General features: G+C 50.3%; 2 protein-coding genes across 2 annotated transcripts in view; one reads left to right on the forward strand and one right to left on the reverse strand.

Moving 5' to 3' along the window:
• The window catches only part of LOC122386327 (hillarin-like), a 32,915-nt gene extending 27,917 nt beyond the window's left edge, over positions 1-4,998 (forward strand). Inside the window, exons 10-12 of the mRNA XM_043375427.1 lie at positions 217-347; positions 640-866; positions 3,135-4,998. Coding sequence (XP_043231362.1) covers positions 217-347; positions 640-866; positions 3,135-3,462 — 686 coding nt within the window. The 3' untranslated portion in view covers positions 3,463-4,998. The remainder of the gene's footprint in view (positions 1-216; positions 348-639; positions 867-3,134) is intronic.
• A 1,638-nt stretch (positions 4,999-6,636) lies between these two features.
• On the reverse strand, positions 6,637-12,742 carry LOC122386333 (hormone-sensitive lipase-like). The gene is made up of 2 exons (XM_043375441.1): positions 12,633-12,742; positions 6,637-11,429 (listed from the first exon to the last, which is right to left on the reverse strand). The coding sequence occupies exon 2, from the start codon at positions 11,406-11,408 to the stop codon at positions 9,294-9,296; it is 2,115 nt and encodes a 704-aa protein (XP_043231376.1). The 5' UTR covers positions 11,409-11,429; positions 12,633-12,742; the 3' UTR covers positions 6,637-9,293.
• Between the last annotated feature and the right edge of the window lie 5,918 nt (positions 12,743-18,660).

Genomic DNA, 18,660 nt, shown 5'->3' on the forward strand with positions numbered 1-18,660 from the left:
ATCACACAACCAACGTGCCAGTCTATAACACTGGGTTCGGAATGGTGGTGGCGCCATGTGTAAATCGTTCTTATAGGTTCTGACCGGCATCGGGCACCCTCCGGAGCGCCATCTGTAGAGGTCTCCCAGGTCCCAGCTGGCGTCAGCTACCCTCCCGAGCGCCATCTGCGGCAGAACACCATACGGCGTCTCCTGACCATCCCTCCCTCTCTCCAGGCGCGGCCACGATCCGTATCGGGATGCCGACGCACATGCAGTCGTCACTGATCTTCCACTACAACCTCAAGTTCTACGACAACGACGGCGACACCTACGAGGGCGTCAGCCTCAAACGCTTCGTCATGCAGGTGAGAGCAGCCGGTCCCGCAGAGTGGGACGGCTACGACGGTCAGGGATTTTGATATGGTTGCATCTGGCACTAATTGTGCGTCTTCGTTTCGCTCGGTAAACGTTTCAAAAATCTGGTCTTGAATCGGATAGCGATAGAGCTACACGAACAAACGGCGATTGCCTGCAAACACAATTCCTCAAAGACGACTCGCAAGTCGCAACCCGGATTAAAACCTTTACTTTTCGCTCTGCTCCCTGATATGCCAGGCCGCTCCCTGTTATGACACTCCCTCCCTGCCCCCGTTACAGTCTGTGGTGGGCAACATGGTGGCGTTCCGAGTCCACGCGCCCACCAGCGGCGCGCTACTACTGGACATTTTCGCTAACGCCGTCACTCCGCGCGAGTACCTGACCGGCGAGCCGATGAAGTTCAAGTCGGTCTGCAAGTTCAAGATCGTGTGCCGGGACCTGCAGACGGTGATGGTGCCGCTGCCCGACTGCGCCAGCGGAGAGTGGGGGCCCATGAAGGCCAACAGGTCAGTACGCGGGACGGGAGGGACAAGGAAAGGGGTCGAGGACGGCGTGGGGCGTGAAAAGAAGCATTTTAGCGGCTATTATTTGTTGAACAATGATGAATATGAGACATCTTTCAGAGAAGCTGACAGTTGATTTTGTTTTACTTTTTGAAAAGCTCAGATAGCATTGTTTGAGATTCAATAGAGTGATAAGAACCCGATTTTTTTTTAACGCACCAACGGCATTAATTTATCATTGACAATTAACAGCCAGATAGATATCTTGCTATCTTCTCTACTCGTATCTTCCCGGATTGATCCTATCCGATTGATTTCCGTGCGCTGCTGCACCCCACTTTGACGTTTAAATTGAATGCTCCCATTCCCCGGTATCGGACTCATTGATCAGCGATGTTTACGGGGCTGTCTCTGCGGACCAGTGCAGCGACAGATCAGACAGGATGTGCTGCCGCGGGCCGGGCCGGGATCAAAGTCCCTGGAGCGACCACCCGCTGGTTACTGGGGGTGGGGGCGGTGTGTCACCGATTACCGATATGCTGGGAACGGAGCGACCCGCGCCCGGCGGCGTCACCGAGGGGGGGGAGTGTTTATAGTGGAACACGGATGTAACTGCTCGGAGGGGGAGGGGGAGGCGTGGTGCAATGCTTATTCCGGTTGGTATCACAGAGTGGTGCTGGCTGGACAGCACCACGTAGTGTGTGTAGGTATATGGTAACGGAGGGAGGTAAATAGATAAAACCACAGGCCGGCGCTTATAGAGGTCACGGTCAGGGGGATGCGTGGTGTGTTTATTGTGATAGGGCGGCGCTCTCAGCAAACGTGTTTTAGTGTGCGTTGTCGCGTGTGCTAGGTGCGATAAGTCAGAGCCTCGGCAAACATCCTTATCACTTATTACGCACTAATCCAAATAGACCAGCACACCATTCGCCTGCTGTTGCTGCTGGCTTGGGCCGGGAAGCCGTTACACTCATTTGCTCTGGGTATCTCAGAGACCCCGCCGTTCCGTCGGCTGCAGATCCAGTCCGGTCTGATGCTGTGCACGGTGCAGAGCTGAGAATTTCGGAGAACCGGCCGGCAGGGCGGACGGTGCAGACGTATATCGCGTCCCGTGTGATACGACGCACCGCCGGACCGGGCCGACCGGACCGGACGGGGCTGGCTACACCCGGTGGGCCGGCCGGGGCCTGCCGTAGGACTGACGCATTAGCAGCAAATATGCGCAGTGTGGCTGCTGCAATTGACTAGTTAGTACCCCGAACGAGTGACGTCGTGTGTGAAATGGGAAATTCCCCACCGGCGATTCGCGAGCCTCGTTCCGGCGTGATGGGTGGAACTCTGCTCCACGCGATAGCTGGTTTATTGTCTGCCAGCGACGGCCACGTGACCCCGGCCCCGCAGCCGACAGGCCGGGACCCGCATATCTGGGGGTGACCGACCGTCCCCCTCCCCAGGTGACCCGCAGCATACGGACTCACAGGTCACACGATACCCGCCGCTCACATGTCATGCTCGGTGATGAGCTGATACCTAATTGCTCAAGCAATGGTGTGATTGGTAGGGTAATTGTATTTGATCCTTCGAATGATCGAGACATCTAAGAAGGATTTAACATTTTCTTGCTTTGTAATGGAGTTGTGGAGTGAGAGGCTAGTTCATATGCTGAGGTAGTTCCCCAAAATTATGCTTCAGGGAACCACATCACATCTCCCGGAGTCGCTCAGTGGGCTCTATGCACGATCCCCGGGCAATTGGAGCGCCTCAGCCGCTCATGAATACCACGAAATGGGACGGGAATGACGTCAGCTCCACCCACGCTGTTCATTCCACCGACTCTGTGACGTCACCGGCAGTGACGCGCCGCACCCGCTGACCCCGCAGCGGCCCGCTGACCGACGCCACTGTAATGTCGTTGTGCAACCGTCCCATTCCCTGGCGGTTTGCTCTGATATCGTCCGTAGCTGAATGTTGTAACCGGACTTCATAATGACAAGCCCGACTTTTTGGCTTCGTAGACGGCCATGATTCAAAGACATCTCTTCCAAACAACAGTCTAGCAGCTAAAGGGAAACATTCAGAAAGCCTTCAGGGTGTCTCACAGATGGTGATACACCATCCCCGTACCGGGGTTGAGTCAGAGTGACATGAGTTGTCGCGCGCAGGCTCTCAATTCGCGTGAAGTAGGACGGCTCGGTGGGACCTAGCTTGCCTTTGCCCCTACCCGGATCCCCAGAGGGGCCCTCTGACCTCCCCTCTTTTCCCCTCTCACAGGCTGTTCGGCCTGATCCCGGTCACCCACCCGGACGCGCTCATCTTCTGCAACCGGGAGCTGGAGGTGCAGTTCCGCATGTCGCGGCCGCTCACCGACTTCATGGCCACGCTGCACCGAAACGGCACCGAGGAGAAGCGACTGGGCAAGTACGTGAGCCACAGCGTCAGCGGCGAGCTGGTCACCTTCCGCATCGCCTTCCCCGAGGAGGGCCAGTACGGCTTGGACGTGTACACGCGCGAGGTGCAGCGCGGCGAGAGCGAGAACAACGAGAAACACCTGCTGACGCACTGCTGCAAGTACCTCATCAACTCGTCCAAGAAGAACTGAGCCGGCAGGAGAGGGTGACGAAATGGTTTGAGGACTGGGTCAGATGACCCGACGGGAGATGGTTGTGCGCTGATGGTTGTGCGGCGACTGCTGAGTCGCCGGCCGCTTAGTGCGAGGAGTCGAGTGTTACAGTGACCAGAGGCAGTGGTATCGAGTGTCACGATGTCGAGTGTCGCGGTGACGAGAAACACGTGTCGTGTGTCGAGTGTCACGGTGACCGGGGACGCGGCGATCGCCCAGTGACCTGCAGACACGGTCAGATAAAGCGTCTGGGGCCCGGTAACGCCGCTGTGATCAGAGGGACCGCCGAGCGGCTGGCCCGCCGGAGCAGGGAGACCCGGCGTCCTGACGGCCCTGGGCAGGCCCCGGATCCTTCCCAGTGACCAAGAACACTCGTCCCCCGTCAGTCGTCAGTATTGTGAAACGGCTGGGCCAGGCGATAGACAGCGGCGACCGGACTACCGCCGAGAAACTAAAGGCCCCCAGAGCCTGCTTCCGAGTCAGCCTTCCACGGGTGGACAGGAGACAGACGTCCGTCCACCGTCCAGCGGTCTGGCGAGCCGCCCACTGTGTATTGTGCGTAAACGCGTGTGATTCACGCGTCATGCGTGCCGACGCGACACACAGCCCAGACGAGAAAGAACACACCTTCCATTTTCAGGATTGACATGTTGAATGCGCGCTTTGGTACCAAGTGGAGTGAGATCGCGGAGTGTGAGTCACGGTTTGACCGGTGTGGTCTTCCATGGGCGATCTGTTGAACTGTTGGTGCAGGCAGCCCGTCGGCGGCTTGCTGCCTAATGCCCATCCCACGGGACCAGTCTGTGCGAACTTTGTGTCAGGGAGTGACGTGCTGGATGAACTATGTTTTAGGGCTACACGAGAGCAGTGTTTATGATTATAATGAGGCTTGGTTGGTTGTTGGCACCGGCTGCGTGAAGGTTCCGGCAGCTTCACGAGCTGGTCACCGCGGTGGGCCGAATTCCGACCCATGATTGTTGAGTTTTAGCCCCACGATTCGGTGATAATTTCAGTCAGTTACGCCGGGTCGTGCCGTTATTTTCACTCCGATGTCCGCCCGGCGCTCTTCCGCTCTTGGTTCAGCGACTGATCCACCACTGCTAACGCCAGTTGTTTTCGTTACGTGGACTGTCTCACTCTGCGCCGAGCGACAAAGCTTTGTGCTCGGTCAGTGCGTGACCACACCGGCCGGCCGGCCTGTCGACGGGAGGCAGACGTCGACCCGCACCCGCGTCCCCGGCCCCTCTTCTCTTGTTTACCGACAGTGGTGACGGTGAGAGCGCGGGTCTCTATTTAATATTTAATGTAAGCCGCTGCCTACACACCGATAAACCGTGCTTGTCAGTTGCACGCCCGTAGCGGACTGAAAGGTGCTCTTCCCGTGCGGCGGCCGCATGGACGGACTAGGCTTGTGCGGGTTGTAAATTATCGAGACTGTCCTGAAAGTCCTGGCCTGGAACGGCCGGATTATAGTATTCAAATGTATCCACTGAAATAAACACTGCATAAGATGAATCGTGTTCATTGTGAGAAAACGCTATCTGCATTAGGATCGGTTTGTGCACACACAGTAGGTACCGATGACAGGGCGACAAGTGGTTCACAACGATAGCAGATTTCAAATAGTTAACACCACATATAACCTTTGGTCAAATATCCATTCGGCCAGATACAAGATTGTGAGCGCTCAACAAATAGCGAATGAAAATCTGGGACGACGCAGTACGGAATTCCCCACTTCACACGGCTGGGATAAGCAGTTTTTCAATCTGGAGAGCGCATCACTACGACACTAGCGGCCGATAATCTTAATCCGGCGGCCCGGTCCGTGCCTGGCGTACCGCCGTGACCTACTGCCCCGGGGGCGGCTGGTAACCGTGAGCCGATAACGTATCGCCGTGCTGACAGCAGCGGTCGGACATTGACCAGACACCTCCCCCCTGCCCCCGCCCCACCGACCTGTGACCCGCATTCACCGGGCTCCCACGTACCCAACAGCGGGGCGCCGTGAGCGGCCTTCCGATGTAGCCTTATTGGATTACAAAGTCTGCCAGAAATAAAGCAGCTGCTAAACTTTTGAGCCAGAGTTTTGAATCGGAGCAGTTCCGAAGTAGGGGAAGGTGGGGTAAGACGGCCCAGCGGGGCAAGACGGACCACCAGCCCTCCCGGCTGAACCGCTGCTGGTATCTACTGCTTTATGCACTCACTATGTTTGTTTTCCTTCGTAACAATGGCCACCTTGAGCTCATGCTGCTTGGATGCATAGCTTTTGAGTTATTGAGAAAAATGTTGCTTTTCGTCAAACCGATCTAATATAAGAGGTCTACGGGTGATTCAATTACGGCGCCTTTCTTGCATGATTAGTTTCTATTTTGCACTTAACTGTGAAGAACAAAGTTATAAACTTAGTTATAGTCACACTTTAGGAAAGGCAAGGTTTTGCAATGTTGGGCTATTTGACATATACGTCATGATAATGACAGAATTTAGATTTGGGGCAAGACGGACCACTGTGGTCCATCTTACCCTGTGGTGGTCCATTGTACCCTGCGTATGGAAAGTTCTTTTCTAAAACATTGACACAAGTTTAAGTAAGCTATTTTTTTTTTCAGGAAGGAGTCTTTGTTTCATGTGAGCCATGCATTCAAGTGCTCAGTTAGCATGCATTCATGCCAAACGACAATCAACACACATGTTCCCAGCTTTTAGCTGCACTGTAAAGAATAAAGGCTCATTTTGTTATTTTACCATTCTGGTTACTTTTTCTTACAAGAGTACAGAGTAGAAGTGTAACACACATGAACGGATAGCAGGCACTGCTGGGTGGTCCGTCTTACCCCACATTTTTTCTTGTCTGAGTTTTTGACATGTCCCTCTTTAAGAGCATCCACCACCTAGATGTCTTTAATTTGAAATTTAGTCTTTACACATATCAACAGAGGAAGGATGGAGCATTCCGAAGAGTATAAATAATGTGAATTACGAGAGCAGTGTAGCAAGATATGCGGCCTCAAACCTTAGCTGGTCCGTCTTACCCCACCTTCCCCTAAATAGCCCACTTACGAAAACAAAGGTATTTGCGAGGAGTTAGAACTTTCCAAGACCAAAAACACCCAATCTGGGAGTTTTCATTCCAAACACCAAACGTAAAGCTTGAACATTCTGCCCTGTATTGATAACTGATGGCATAGACATTCATCTGGGCAGACAATATTTAGACTTTGGCAGCGTCAACAAATAACCTCCCTCACGAGGGAGCGGAGCGGGCAGCGGTCCACTCGATAAAGACGGCGACATCCGCAGACCGAAGCGCGCAAGCTCGTACTGACAAACGCACAGACATACGCACACTGTCCAGACGGCGACCGGCGCGGGCTCTTTGGTAGCGTCTCTGAAGCAAACACACATACACGTCCACACAAAGACAGCCAGACGGCCTGACCGGACGGCCAGACGGCCTGACCGGACGGCCAGACGGCCTGACCGCTCACTGACCCATAGAGACCAGTCCAAGAGACTGCCGGTCCCGTGAGCCGGCCTCAGCGGCACATCCAACAAGCACGAATAACAGCGTTACGCGGTGGGCAGTCCACGCAGTGACCGCCACCGTTAACAATGGTTGGTGCCTAACCAGCGCCCTAGTCGGTCCCTGATACAGCAGCGAGGGAAACGAGACAACTGTCCGGCTCAACGATACACCAGTGGGGAAGACGAGAGCTCGACGGCGCAACAGTGAACAGCGCACCACCGAATCACACGGCGACACGACACTGAGCGTGGCACATGGGAAGCGTAACAGCGGGGGAGCACGGGGGGACAGGAGTGGGTCGAACAACCGGCCACAATCACACTGCCGGAGACCATCAGCGACCGGTGTGGCACCATAGATATGACGCGAACGATACGTGGATCCTACATAATACATAGACCAGATATGGTAGGAACCACGGGCAACAGGAAGACGACGAGAGCATAGCTAGCGAGGCAGATACGTGGGCCTCATAACAGGCCTGAACACTTGACACGAACGGAACATAGGACAAAGTACAGGGATCATATCGAGGGCACAGGCTATCCAGAAATTTAAGCGCCCATTTGAACATCGAGTTGACACGTAGAATATCGTAGGAACACCGTACGCGCGCACATCTAACGCATTTCCTTACGCAGCCATGAGCGGTTCACGGGCGATTCATTGCGGTAAAGAGCTGTCCATCGGATAATGTGCCGATACGACTGAACAACAGTCGCAAGCCAACACGGTGTAACACACTATTTTGTTTCTTAGGTGACTGAAAGGTGTATGAAAATTAAGTAGCTGATACCGGTATATCCGAGTGTATAATTAAGAAGTAAGTTGACATTTTGTGAAAAACACAAAACTGTGAAATAAATATAGACAAGCACTACAATATTACATCACAGGATCCCAAAACACACGGAGAGCACGGCTCCAAAACCACTCAGGACTGCGGGGAAGCATTGGTTCCTTGCAGACACACCTAAAAAGGACGCAACTTTTCCTAATTTACAGATATGCATGGGGATTTCACAAACTAAATAGCATACAACAGAAGTTTACATAGGCACATATACGCGTCTCGAAGCAGGCTACGCAAAATAAGACTAAAAGCTTAGTGGCAACGCCTGAAAGCTTGCAACCAGTTGGGACCGATTCAATGGGTATCTCTTGTAATAAGATACGGAGGTCGGTCAACAATGATAGACAAAACGAGTGCTCTCCAAATCCTAATGTTGAGTATGGTCGTGAATATGATGCAAACTTCACGATTCGCACAAGCAACTTGGTCGCGGCTCTACCAGTTAAAACAGCAGCAATAACAAAAACAATAACTTTTATATTCGGTACGCAATATGTCTATCTAACTATACTATGATCATTCCAATATTCTGCCCCAAATTTTCATGTGATCCATCATCACAAGTGATTTGACATTGGTCTTGAACGAAAATAGTGAGCTCTCTATGAGCATGTGGGGCAACTATCGACCGCCGTTTATTTATTTTATTTTATTTTTCAGCCGAGAAAGCCCATGCCATTTGGCGTAACAGAGGTTCATCTCTGTCCCTTTCACTTCTTAACACCCATAACAAGAGCAAATCTATTGCACACGAGCGCAACACACTGCGTCAGCAACGCGGCCCAAACGTGGCTAAGCTTACCCATATTGACTGCATTCAATGTAGAAACAGTAAGGCATGAGAATCAATCAACGCTACCTAATTTAAACCATACTACAGTTCCTAAAAGGGCATCATCTCCAAAATGGCCATTGTGATCACACTTAATTACCACAAGCAACATGCATAAATTCCCTGTCCATGGGGCTGTGGTCCAAGCTCCAGCAACATACTTAGGCATATTTGAAATGTTGTGACAAGCTGGATAAAACTTTGTTCATACGACGCGTTATGTAAAAGGTGATATAAATATCTGGCCGCAATCCTGAATTATCCATATCTGTACTGGAAAATACGCGAAAATGAAGGGAAGGACGGCTTGTCAATTTGTCATTGCATCATGAAGGGGGGATTGAAACAAAAGCAAAAGTTGTTCCCTAACCGACCATTTTATCGCTACCAGCGTTTTAACTACATCACGTCCAACAAGAGGAACTGACTATGACACACAAACACAAATCTGTGGACCTTCACACGAGTCAGCGCAATGACACCACATTGTGCTACGTATCAGCGATACGGGCCCCGGGTCTCCCTCAGCCCGCCGCTGACTTACTTTAACGGCCGCTGGCAGCCGGCGGAGGTCGTACAGCCGCCCCACCGGCCGCCTATTTCTCCATCAGTAGCTGGCGGAGCAGCTCCACGCAGCGGCGCGAGCCCTCCTGCGCCTCCGGCGAGAAGCGCGCGAAGTTGAGGAAGCCATGGCAGACGCCGTCCAGCACGGTCAGGCCGACCGGCACGTTCAGCGCCCGCCAGCGGCGCGCCATCATCACACAGTCGTCCAGACACGGGTCCAGGTGGCACGTCAGGATGTGCGTGGGCGGGCAGCGCGACATCACCTCGTCCCGCTCGAAGAAGGGGCTCAGGCGCGGGTCGGGGTCCACCTCGAAGTAGCGGAACTCGTCCGTCAGCGAGTTGGCCACCAGCGTGTCCAGGTCGTGGCTGGCCAGCGTGTGGCCCAGCTTGCGTCGCTTGGGGTTCAGCGTGTAGGGCACCTCTGGTGAGTCGTCCTCCGTAGCCCGCGCCGCCGCCGCCGCCGCCTCCGGTTTCTCGCCCTCGCCGTTCGGCTCGGCCGAGTCCCCACCCTCCGACTCCGGGACGGCGTAGTCCTCCGGCCGGGGGGCGTGCACGGCGCCGCCGCGCGCGTGGCCGGCGTACGCGTGCAGACAGCGCATCAGGAAGCCGAGTGGCAGCACCGGGTCCATGACGCAGAGCAGCCGGGCGGCCGACGGCGTGAAGGAGGTGTTGAACGGCGTGTAGACCAGGAACTGTCCGTCGGGCACGCGCACGCCGCGCTGGATGGCCTGCATGGTGACTGTGGTGACCAGGTTCCCTCCCGCCGAGTCGCCGGCCACGATAATCCGCTCACCGGTGGAGCCCAGCAGGCGGCAGTTCTTCACGGCCCAACAGTACGCGTAGAACGCCTCGTCCGCCGCACGGGGGAACGGCGCGTCCGGAGCCAGCGAGTAGTCGATCGAGAAGAACGGCACGTCCAGGTCGCGCGCCCACTCGCGGAGGTAGACCTCGTGCGACTTGGAGGACTGCGCCACGAAGCCGCCACCGTGACAGTGCACGATCAGACAGGGGCTGGGCGGCAGTTTGGCCGGCTTGGAGGCGCGACCGCCGAGCATACCCTCCCTGCGGCGGGTGGAAAGCAGCCGGCAGTGGATCGAGTCGGGACCGATGTGCACCGTCGGCGGCGCGATGTCCACCGTGCCCGTTCCGTCTGCACGCGGCACCTGCAGCGGCTCGGGCGGCAGGCCCACGGTGATGTTGACTGCGGCGGCCGGACACGCCACCTCCGGGTACATCTGCAGGAACTCGCTCTCCTGCTGCGACCAGAAGCCCTTGCAGAAGTCGATGTCGGCGTAGCGGGAGATGTTGACGATGCGCTTGGCGCGGTACTCGGGGTCGCTGAGGATGCGCCGGAAGAACACGGAGGCGGTGGCCCAGCGACGGAACGTGCTGCCCGTGTTGTAGAAGTAGTGGCTGTACATGCACATGAAGCACGCTATCCGCATCAGCACCGCCTGCATTGAGGGGCAGTACTGGGAGCCCATCATCCTTCCGTAGAAGCAGTACTGGTTGATCTCCTCGGCCTTTTTGAGCAGCTCGATCGGCGAGTGCTTGGCGTCGGGGAACAGCGATCCGGGCTCGCTCCAGCCGATCAGCGTGTTCAGGTGCTCCATCATGGTGCCGATGGAGACCATCCACTGACACCAGGCCTCCACGTCCTTGGCGCACTCCTTGCGGCTCAGCTGGCGGCGGCCGTTCCCGTTCCGGATTTTCAGACACGTCTCGTGGCTGGCGTTCACCATTTTGTCGAACATGTCGACAAACGAGCGGTACCCGTTGCCGGGCACCGCCTCGGAGAAGTCGAACTGGCGGCAGACGGCGCGCACCTGGTCCGCCTTGGCCGCCGTGGCCTCGTAGTGGTCGGCCAGCGAGGCCAGCCCGATGGCCAGCCGCTGGCCGTGCTCGCTCACATCGTCCCGGAACAGCGCCGAGCACGCGCGCGCCAGCGACGCCAGCGACTGCTGACGGTTGTCGTCCTTGGACGGAGACAAGCCTGGGGCTGGGGCGGCGGCCGGGGCCGGGGCGGCAGCCGGGGCAGAGCCAAGGCCCGGCGAACCGACAGAGTCCGTACTGGCCATCCTTAGCGCGGTGAAGACGCCTCGAGGCTGAGCTGCGAGTTTGGCCAGCACACGGAACCGATAGGCCATGCACTGAGCAACACAGGACAGCTGAAAACATGACCCTGCATCAGTCACTGGAGATTGAAGGAGCATACAATGAGCATGTGATATTCAGTGTCTGAATGCCAATGTTATATTGACGTCGGTTGGAAATGTTGAAAGGGTCAAGTTCTAAAGAAGAAAGAAGTAGTAAAACTCCAAAATATTTTTATTGATTCATGCTTGCATACAGACAACGTAACTATATATAATCATAAGTCGAGACTTCTGGCTACTTGAATTTTTTATTTGATATAATTATAAACATCATCACTAAATAAAATTCCAGAGTTTATGTTTATCAGTAAAATGTAAAGGTACCTGCAGCTGGCAGGGTGACTGGTCAGTGTTAAATCTGTCAACTGGTATCCATCCTGGAGCACAGGTACCTGATTTTAATAATTTTAATTTAACTTTGCTAGACTGTGACAGAAAGTGTGAGGAAGGATATCCTTTTGTCATTGAAACATCCTGGCATGTGGGGAAAATTGTCACCAGTATCATAGGAGTAAACTCCAGTTTCCAAATACAAGCCCCACATACTGACTTACCTACTTATGGGCATCAATCCTTCAAAATGTAGCAAAATAATCATCTAGCAATTATGAACATAAGCAAGACATAAAATTGCTTATCATAACAGCTAGCATATTGGAAAAAATGAGCAAGGAAGCCTTATAGGAGTTTGCAAGTAAATGGAAATTGAAAGTATTTTAAATTATTTCTGAACCATTATGGATATATTTATCAGAAATAAATAAAAATAAATAAACCACAAATAAGTATATGCCAGCAAATTGTTAACAACTTTTTGCAAAACCCACTGCCAAAATCCAGGCAACACTGGTGTCCAGAAACTGCGATAGATGCATTCTCATAAGTCGTAACTGTCCCACCCTTGACCTGCTAGCAAAGAGAACTTTCTCATGATTAATTCACCATTCCAAGAATTCAATCATCTCCTAATGAAGTCATGACTGAATATATGATGATACAATTTGAATTACACAATCATTGATCATGAAACATTTAATGTATGCGTTATACAATTTAAATTGCTAAAAATAGAACTTTGTTGATGGCATAGGCAATCACAATCCGTAGTACAGCAATACCAAGCACACACTCAGGCAAGGCCGTATAAGAGCACTCAGGGTACCAAGGATTTTAGAAGGCGTTATCACACCCAGAGTAAGTAGATACAACACCTACCTTCTCAAATCCGAACAAAATGTCGCTTTTCAAGCAACGATACTTGTTGACTCCCACCGACACCACTGTCGTTCACGAAATGCGCCGTTCTTCGCAGCATATTTACGTCTGGACAACGAGTTGCGTTGGAGAGGCCGGAAATAGTGGCGATTTCAGGACCGCAAGAATGGACCGTCATTGGAATGATTCTTTTTTAAACCGTGCACTGTTTTCGGCCGGAATTTAATAGTTACTACAGAATATTTTGTAATTACGTTTACAACAAGAATGAATGCCATCAGGGCTAAATTTTTAATACTTTTGCATTTTGTCAAGAAGCATATAGTGCTGTTATATTGCAGTTTTAGCGCGTTTGTTACAAAATATGAAGCGAATAAGCGTCAGTGTAATTCATCAACAGTGGCAACAGTGCCAGAAGTTAACTTGAGGGAAAGCTATGCTAATTGCTCTTGTCCATCCACTAAAATTTATTAAATATTTTGCTTTGTGTATTCCAAAAGGAGAGGGAACTATTTCATTTGTGCCTTCATGTCAGAATTGAAGGTGGATCATTAAATTTTCAACGCAGTTTACAAACAAGCATTTGGTCTTTCTCGTTTATAAGCAGTGGCTAAGAAAAGGTTGATCAATCCTGAAGTTCTATCATCGTACCTCAACTTGGCAGCAAGATCCCCCAAGGACAGAGGATATATTGTATACATGTCCTGTAAATCAAGACAAACAAGCATTTGGTCTTTCTCGTATACAAGCAGTGGCTAAGAAAAGGTTGATCAATCCTGAAGTTCAGTCATCATACACTGAAAAAATTTTTTACTCAGGCCAGGCATTACTCAGTAATAACTCATGAAGAAACTCAGTGAATACGATAGTGGTGCTCACTTATTGGCTGACCTAACTCACATCACCAGGGTGACTTCGTTATGCGTGAGTTCTGAGTGCTTAGTTTCGTGAATTCGAACTGAGTCGGAAATGAGTTTTGCTTGGGCAAATCTAGTTTCCTGCGCAATGCATGAGTTCTCGCGAATTCACGTGCAGTTGTGCGTGAGGTACCCCCGGCTTGAAGATGCGCGCATGCGCGGCAGGGTGAGTTTCCTGCGTGATGCGTGAGTTCGCGTGATGAGTATTATAGCCGTTGCGTTCGAAAACCGCGGCGCGCGCTTCAGTCCGTTGTGGCGCGGTGACTCGCGTAGTTCACGTTGAATTGTTGAGGCTATTGTGAAATTGTGCAGGAGAGTGCAGGAGCGGGGAAGGCGTGCAGCGAAGGATGGGACGGATAAGTTATCTGTGAAGAGCTGGGTGATTGTCGATGAAGCTTTTATCAATCGCATGCGCCGCGGAGAACAGGGAGGTGAACTGATGGACCAGCAGCCATTCCCCGCCGGCGTCAGGAGGTCGGTGCCAACCGTGAACGGCGGAGCAGATCGATCGAGAAACTGAGGGATACCTACCCGGCATAGTTCGAAAAAGAAGAGGTGAGTTATGTTATATTTAAATTAAAAAAAAAACATGTTTGTGGGATGATGTTGTCCTTATCCTAAAAGAACGTTCATTTGACCCTTTTTACTTCTTTAAACAAGAACTCCGTCACGACCCGATGTTTTTTTTTTGGGGGGGGGGGGGCGAAGGTTGTTTGAAGTCGATTCTTTCCATGCAGCATCCATAGGCACAATGTTAAAAATGTAAAATATTGGGGGACACGTCCCCCGTACCCTTCCCCCCCCCCCCGGTGGTGGAGCCCATGGTCTTAATTCCGCTCGCTGAACCGTTTAAGATTCTTTTGTCTCCTTTGTGCTTATTATTGTTCCACTGTTATTATTTTTTTCCGACTGTTTTTTTTAATGCCTACACACATATTTTCGAACACTATTCGATTTCAGCGAGCATTTTCAACCTTCCTTACATATTAGATTATCAGATACCGCGGCGAGACGCGTTTGGACGTGACATAATTATTTCCATTACTGTTAAGTATAACACATTTTATGTGATTGTTTCAAGCTGATTTTAATATTGGACGCCCATGGAAGTGTTTTGCGAGACTAAAACCCGTCTGTTAAGGTGACCATCCCACCTTGACCCGCGCTGTGCTGGGTGGCGTTTTACGCCCCCCACCCCGCCCCCTCAGGTTTTTCGCGAATATCTAAGAACGGCGGCGCGCAGCGCCACCATTTTCGGCACACCTGCTCATACATTTTTTTCTGCATATGAAGAAATTTTAGACCCAGGTCGTTCAAGGTCAGGTCACGTCAAATGACTTAACATCAGACAAATTTCAATGGTCGCTGACGATCGCACCGTTCGCAACGTGCCATGGAAACCGTTCGATATTTTTGTCATTTTCGCTCAGGGAATTCACCGCTCGATTTCACACCAGTTTGAGGTAAAATGTCAAAAAAATATCGAACGGATTTCATTTTATAGCGTTTTTGATACTGTCCCATCACCATGTCTCAAGTATCAACCTTACGGCATGTATAAAATATATTTGCTAGTGCAATAAAACACCTCATATGTGTTTAGCTTGACGGTTTGGATCGACTGATATGCAACATGACCTGGTCAGGTCAACCTGAGGTCAAGTTTTAAATATGGCCTTTCAAGGTCTAATTATAGTTCATTCGTCCCGACGAGAGGAACACTATGCTAACGGCAAAATAAATGTCGTGACTCTTGAGTGGAAAGTATCACAGAAAACATTTTGGTAAAAACGGCTTTTTTAGAGTTTTTGCTCTCTGGAGGCTTAATTGTTGACCTGAGGTCAAATCTGAGATCAAACGCCAGCAAAAAAAAAAAACGTCGAAAGGGCTTTTGACTGCATTTTTTTTCCGCGGGCAGCTCTTTTGGTTCCGAGTTAAGCACCAGTTTTTCGAAAATATTGAAATAAGCAAAATTTGACCTTTCCTGACCTCTGGTGACCTGGCACTTGACTTGACCTTAAAATTACCCAAGTATTTCCTTAAATATCTTTAATGCTTTTTCGAAAGCCGCTTACTGCGTGTCGCTACGTGGCCCAACCCCAACAGCCGAGTTAGAAGAGGGGACGTGAAGACGACCCCCTCCCCCCCCAGTACATCACGGTAAACTCAGAGCACCAGCACGGCGCGGTTTAACATTAATTTTGAGCTGAAGTAACTTGATAACTTTTGATATTTCAATCAACTTGCATGCCCCATAACTTCCGTTTCTCTTACTGGCAAAAGAAAATCTGACTTTTTATTGTGTTTTCAGGGAACGGTCCATTGAGCCTCCTCTGCATCTTGGCGGAGAAGGCGTCAGTGGTGGCGTACACGGGTGACGAAAATTTGGATCACCCCTATCATAACAAGTCCGAAGAAAACGAACGGTGCCGCCTCATCGTGGAGCGAACGGAAGTCTTGTGGGGATCCATGGTTTGGAAGGGAGTCTTTTGCTGTGGGCGACGGCGCACTTTGTGCTCAGTCAACAAAAAGTGCGAAACACGCTGTGGTTTGTGTGTATCCATGTGCTCCACACACCATTCAATGCTGAGCGCCAGCCACCTGTAGCCGCGAAGACTGAGGTCGAGAAGCTGGCAAAAGAGTGAAGCTGAGCTGACGTGAAGTCGATCCCCCCCCCCCCCGACGCAGTTTGGCGTGTGTCAGAATTGAAATACAGCGCAATGCGACCGTTTCTACAAACATGTATTTCTTGTAAGGGCTGGGGCGAATAGTGCAAGACTAGACGTTGGTCGGGCATGGTATAATACAGATATGTATGCTGGTTTTGGGCAATGATTCGTTATATATTGGCCAATCCCAATATATAGACTAGCTGCCTGGTGGTGGCTGTTGTATCAGCATCATGCATGCATATTGCATAATGCTGATGCGGCAGCTGTTATCATGGGCGGCGAGCCTATACATTGGCTTGAGCCAATATAAAACGAATCAGATCAGCCGTTTCAGGCGGCGCCTGAGTAACACCCGAGTATCGTATGAGCTATCGACGTGAGTACGTCCTGAGTACAGCCCTAGTTTTCACTGAATAACCGATGAGTTCCAACTGAGTTATGGCCGTACTATCACCTGAGTTATACATTAGTACCAGCTGAGTTACATGTGAGTTACTTCCTAGTTTTTCATGAGTAATGACTTACTAATACCTGAGTTTGGCCTGAGTTGTCTGAGTAGGACATGAGTTACGCATGAGTACTTACTGAGTTTTATCTGAGTTTTACCATCGGACAAAATGGCAACTCACTTTGTTACTCACATGCTACTCACTTGCAATGAGTTTTGCCCGAGTTTTACCTGCGTTCCGCCCTGAGTTTTACCTGAGTACGCGGATTTAGAGTGAGTTTTACCATTGGACAAAATGGCAACTCAGTCATTACTCAGAAAAGTGAGTAAAATTTTTTTTCAGTGTACCTCAACTTGGCAGCAAGATCCCCCAAGGACAGAGGATACATTGTAAACCTGTCCTGTTAATCAAAGCATTTTTGTGCCTTCAAAGGCTAAAGTTATCTGTGGTGTGTTCAGAGTTAGGTTATATGGCCGTTTTTGTTGTATGTTTATGTGGAGATTGAATATAACTGTGACCCTGTGCTTGTTTGTATACTTACGGTCAAACAGGGAACAGCACATTCACATAACATACTCTACTCACCTAGCACCTAACTCATAGCTGTACCCTGCAGGATCTGTACTTGTTCATGTCTCGAGCATTAACAAAGCACTAAAGTAGCTTAGTAATCATTTCCCACATTTTCTGAGCATCTAACATGACATACAGCAGTGCAGAGCAGCTTCAGAGAAGAAACACTTTAAATGCACAGACTCACACCAGCCACCCAATGAGCCAGTTCCTCAGTTGACTGTTTCCCTGCCCCTGGACACAGTTTGGCAATGTGAGCTAACTTTTGGCAAGTTGAAGGTTAGCAGGTAAGATTGAGTTAGGGTGAGTACCACTACCTACCTATAACTGGGTGCTACTGCCATGCAGGTCTTGGGTAGGCTGCAAATATGTGTGATGATTGAGGTTAGGTCAGCTGTCAGGTTAGTCAGGTTCAGGTATGCTCATTGCTCAGGTCACATTTTTATGGACATTTGGCAAATTAAAAAAACTAACAATCTGATCTAAGCTAACCCGACTAAACATACACAACTACTGACTATAGGAACTGAGCACCTACCTACTTGTGCCTACAGGCTACATCTCATACCATGTCAAAGTAGAGTTCCTTGGTGGAAGATTACGCTCAGTACTTTTTATCCCAGCCCTGTGAAGAAAACTAATACTTCTAAGCTCTGAGTCACTGCTGGCCATCCACAGGAAGAAACGCTGAGACTGAGAGCTTTGCCATTGTATATTGGACCAATAATGACTATCACGAATGACTATGAACACATAATATGATCACATCGTTGCATGGATTGTCACATTGCCAATTTTACTACAATCCTTTTTTAAAGAAATACAGTGATGATGATTAACATCAAAATCAACATAAAGTGGATTTAGTGATCCAAGCTTTCTCCTCCAGTAGCAATGGAATGATCGCATGTTTCATTTGCCAGACACTGAGTACCTGATGCACATTACAATCTGCATAGCATCTAAGCATAGTAAAACTGCCCAAGTCCATTCATTCTAGATTTTAACTTGAAAGTTAGCACTAATTTATCTTGCTGTTGTAAGTTATCATTCAATATTCATACCAATACATCAATATGCGCTCATCAGTCAACATTTTCTGGCATGATCCTGCTCAGCGTGCTCTTCAGTATTGCTCCAAGGTCTACAATATTATAGCTTGTTTTTGGACAATAAGCTCTTTTAATTTTACTTTTTCTTGCTGATATATGAGCCCGATCAACTTGGGTTTATCAACCAAAATTTCATAACTTGTTCAACTTGATATTGATATTGCTCAGTCTGAGTCAGGACCTCTGTCAGCCTCGATACTTCAGATTGTTTTCAGTCAACATGCTTCTTAAATATGATATAATTCAATCTTAAGGGATTCAAAACATCCAACAAAACGACGTACAAGAGCAAGAAAACCACCAGA

Source organism: Amphibalanus amphitrite, unplaced genomic scaffold (assembly GCF_019059575.1).
Source record: "Amphibalanus amphitrite isolate SeventyFive unplaced genomic scaffold, NRLGWU_Aamphi_draft 000016F_arrow, whole genome shotgun sequence".
Lineage (NCBI taxonomy): Eukaryota > Metazoa > Arthropoda > Thecostraca > Balanomorpha > Balanidae > Amphibalanus > Amphibalanus amphitrite.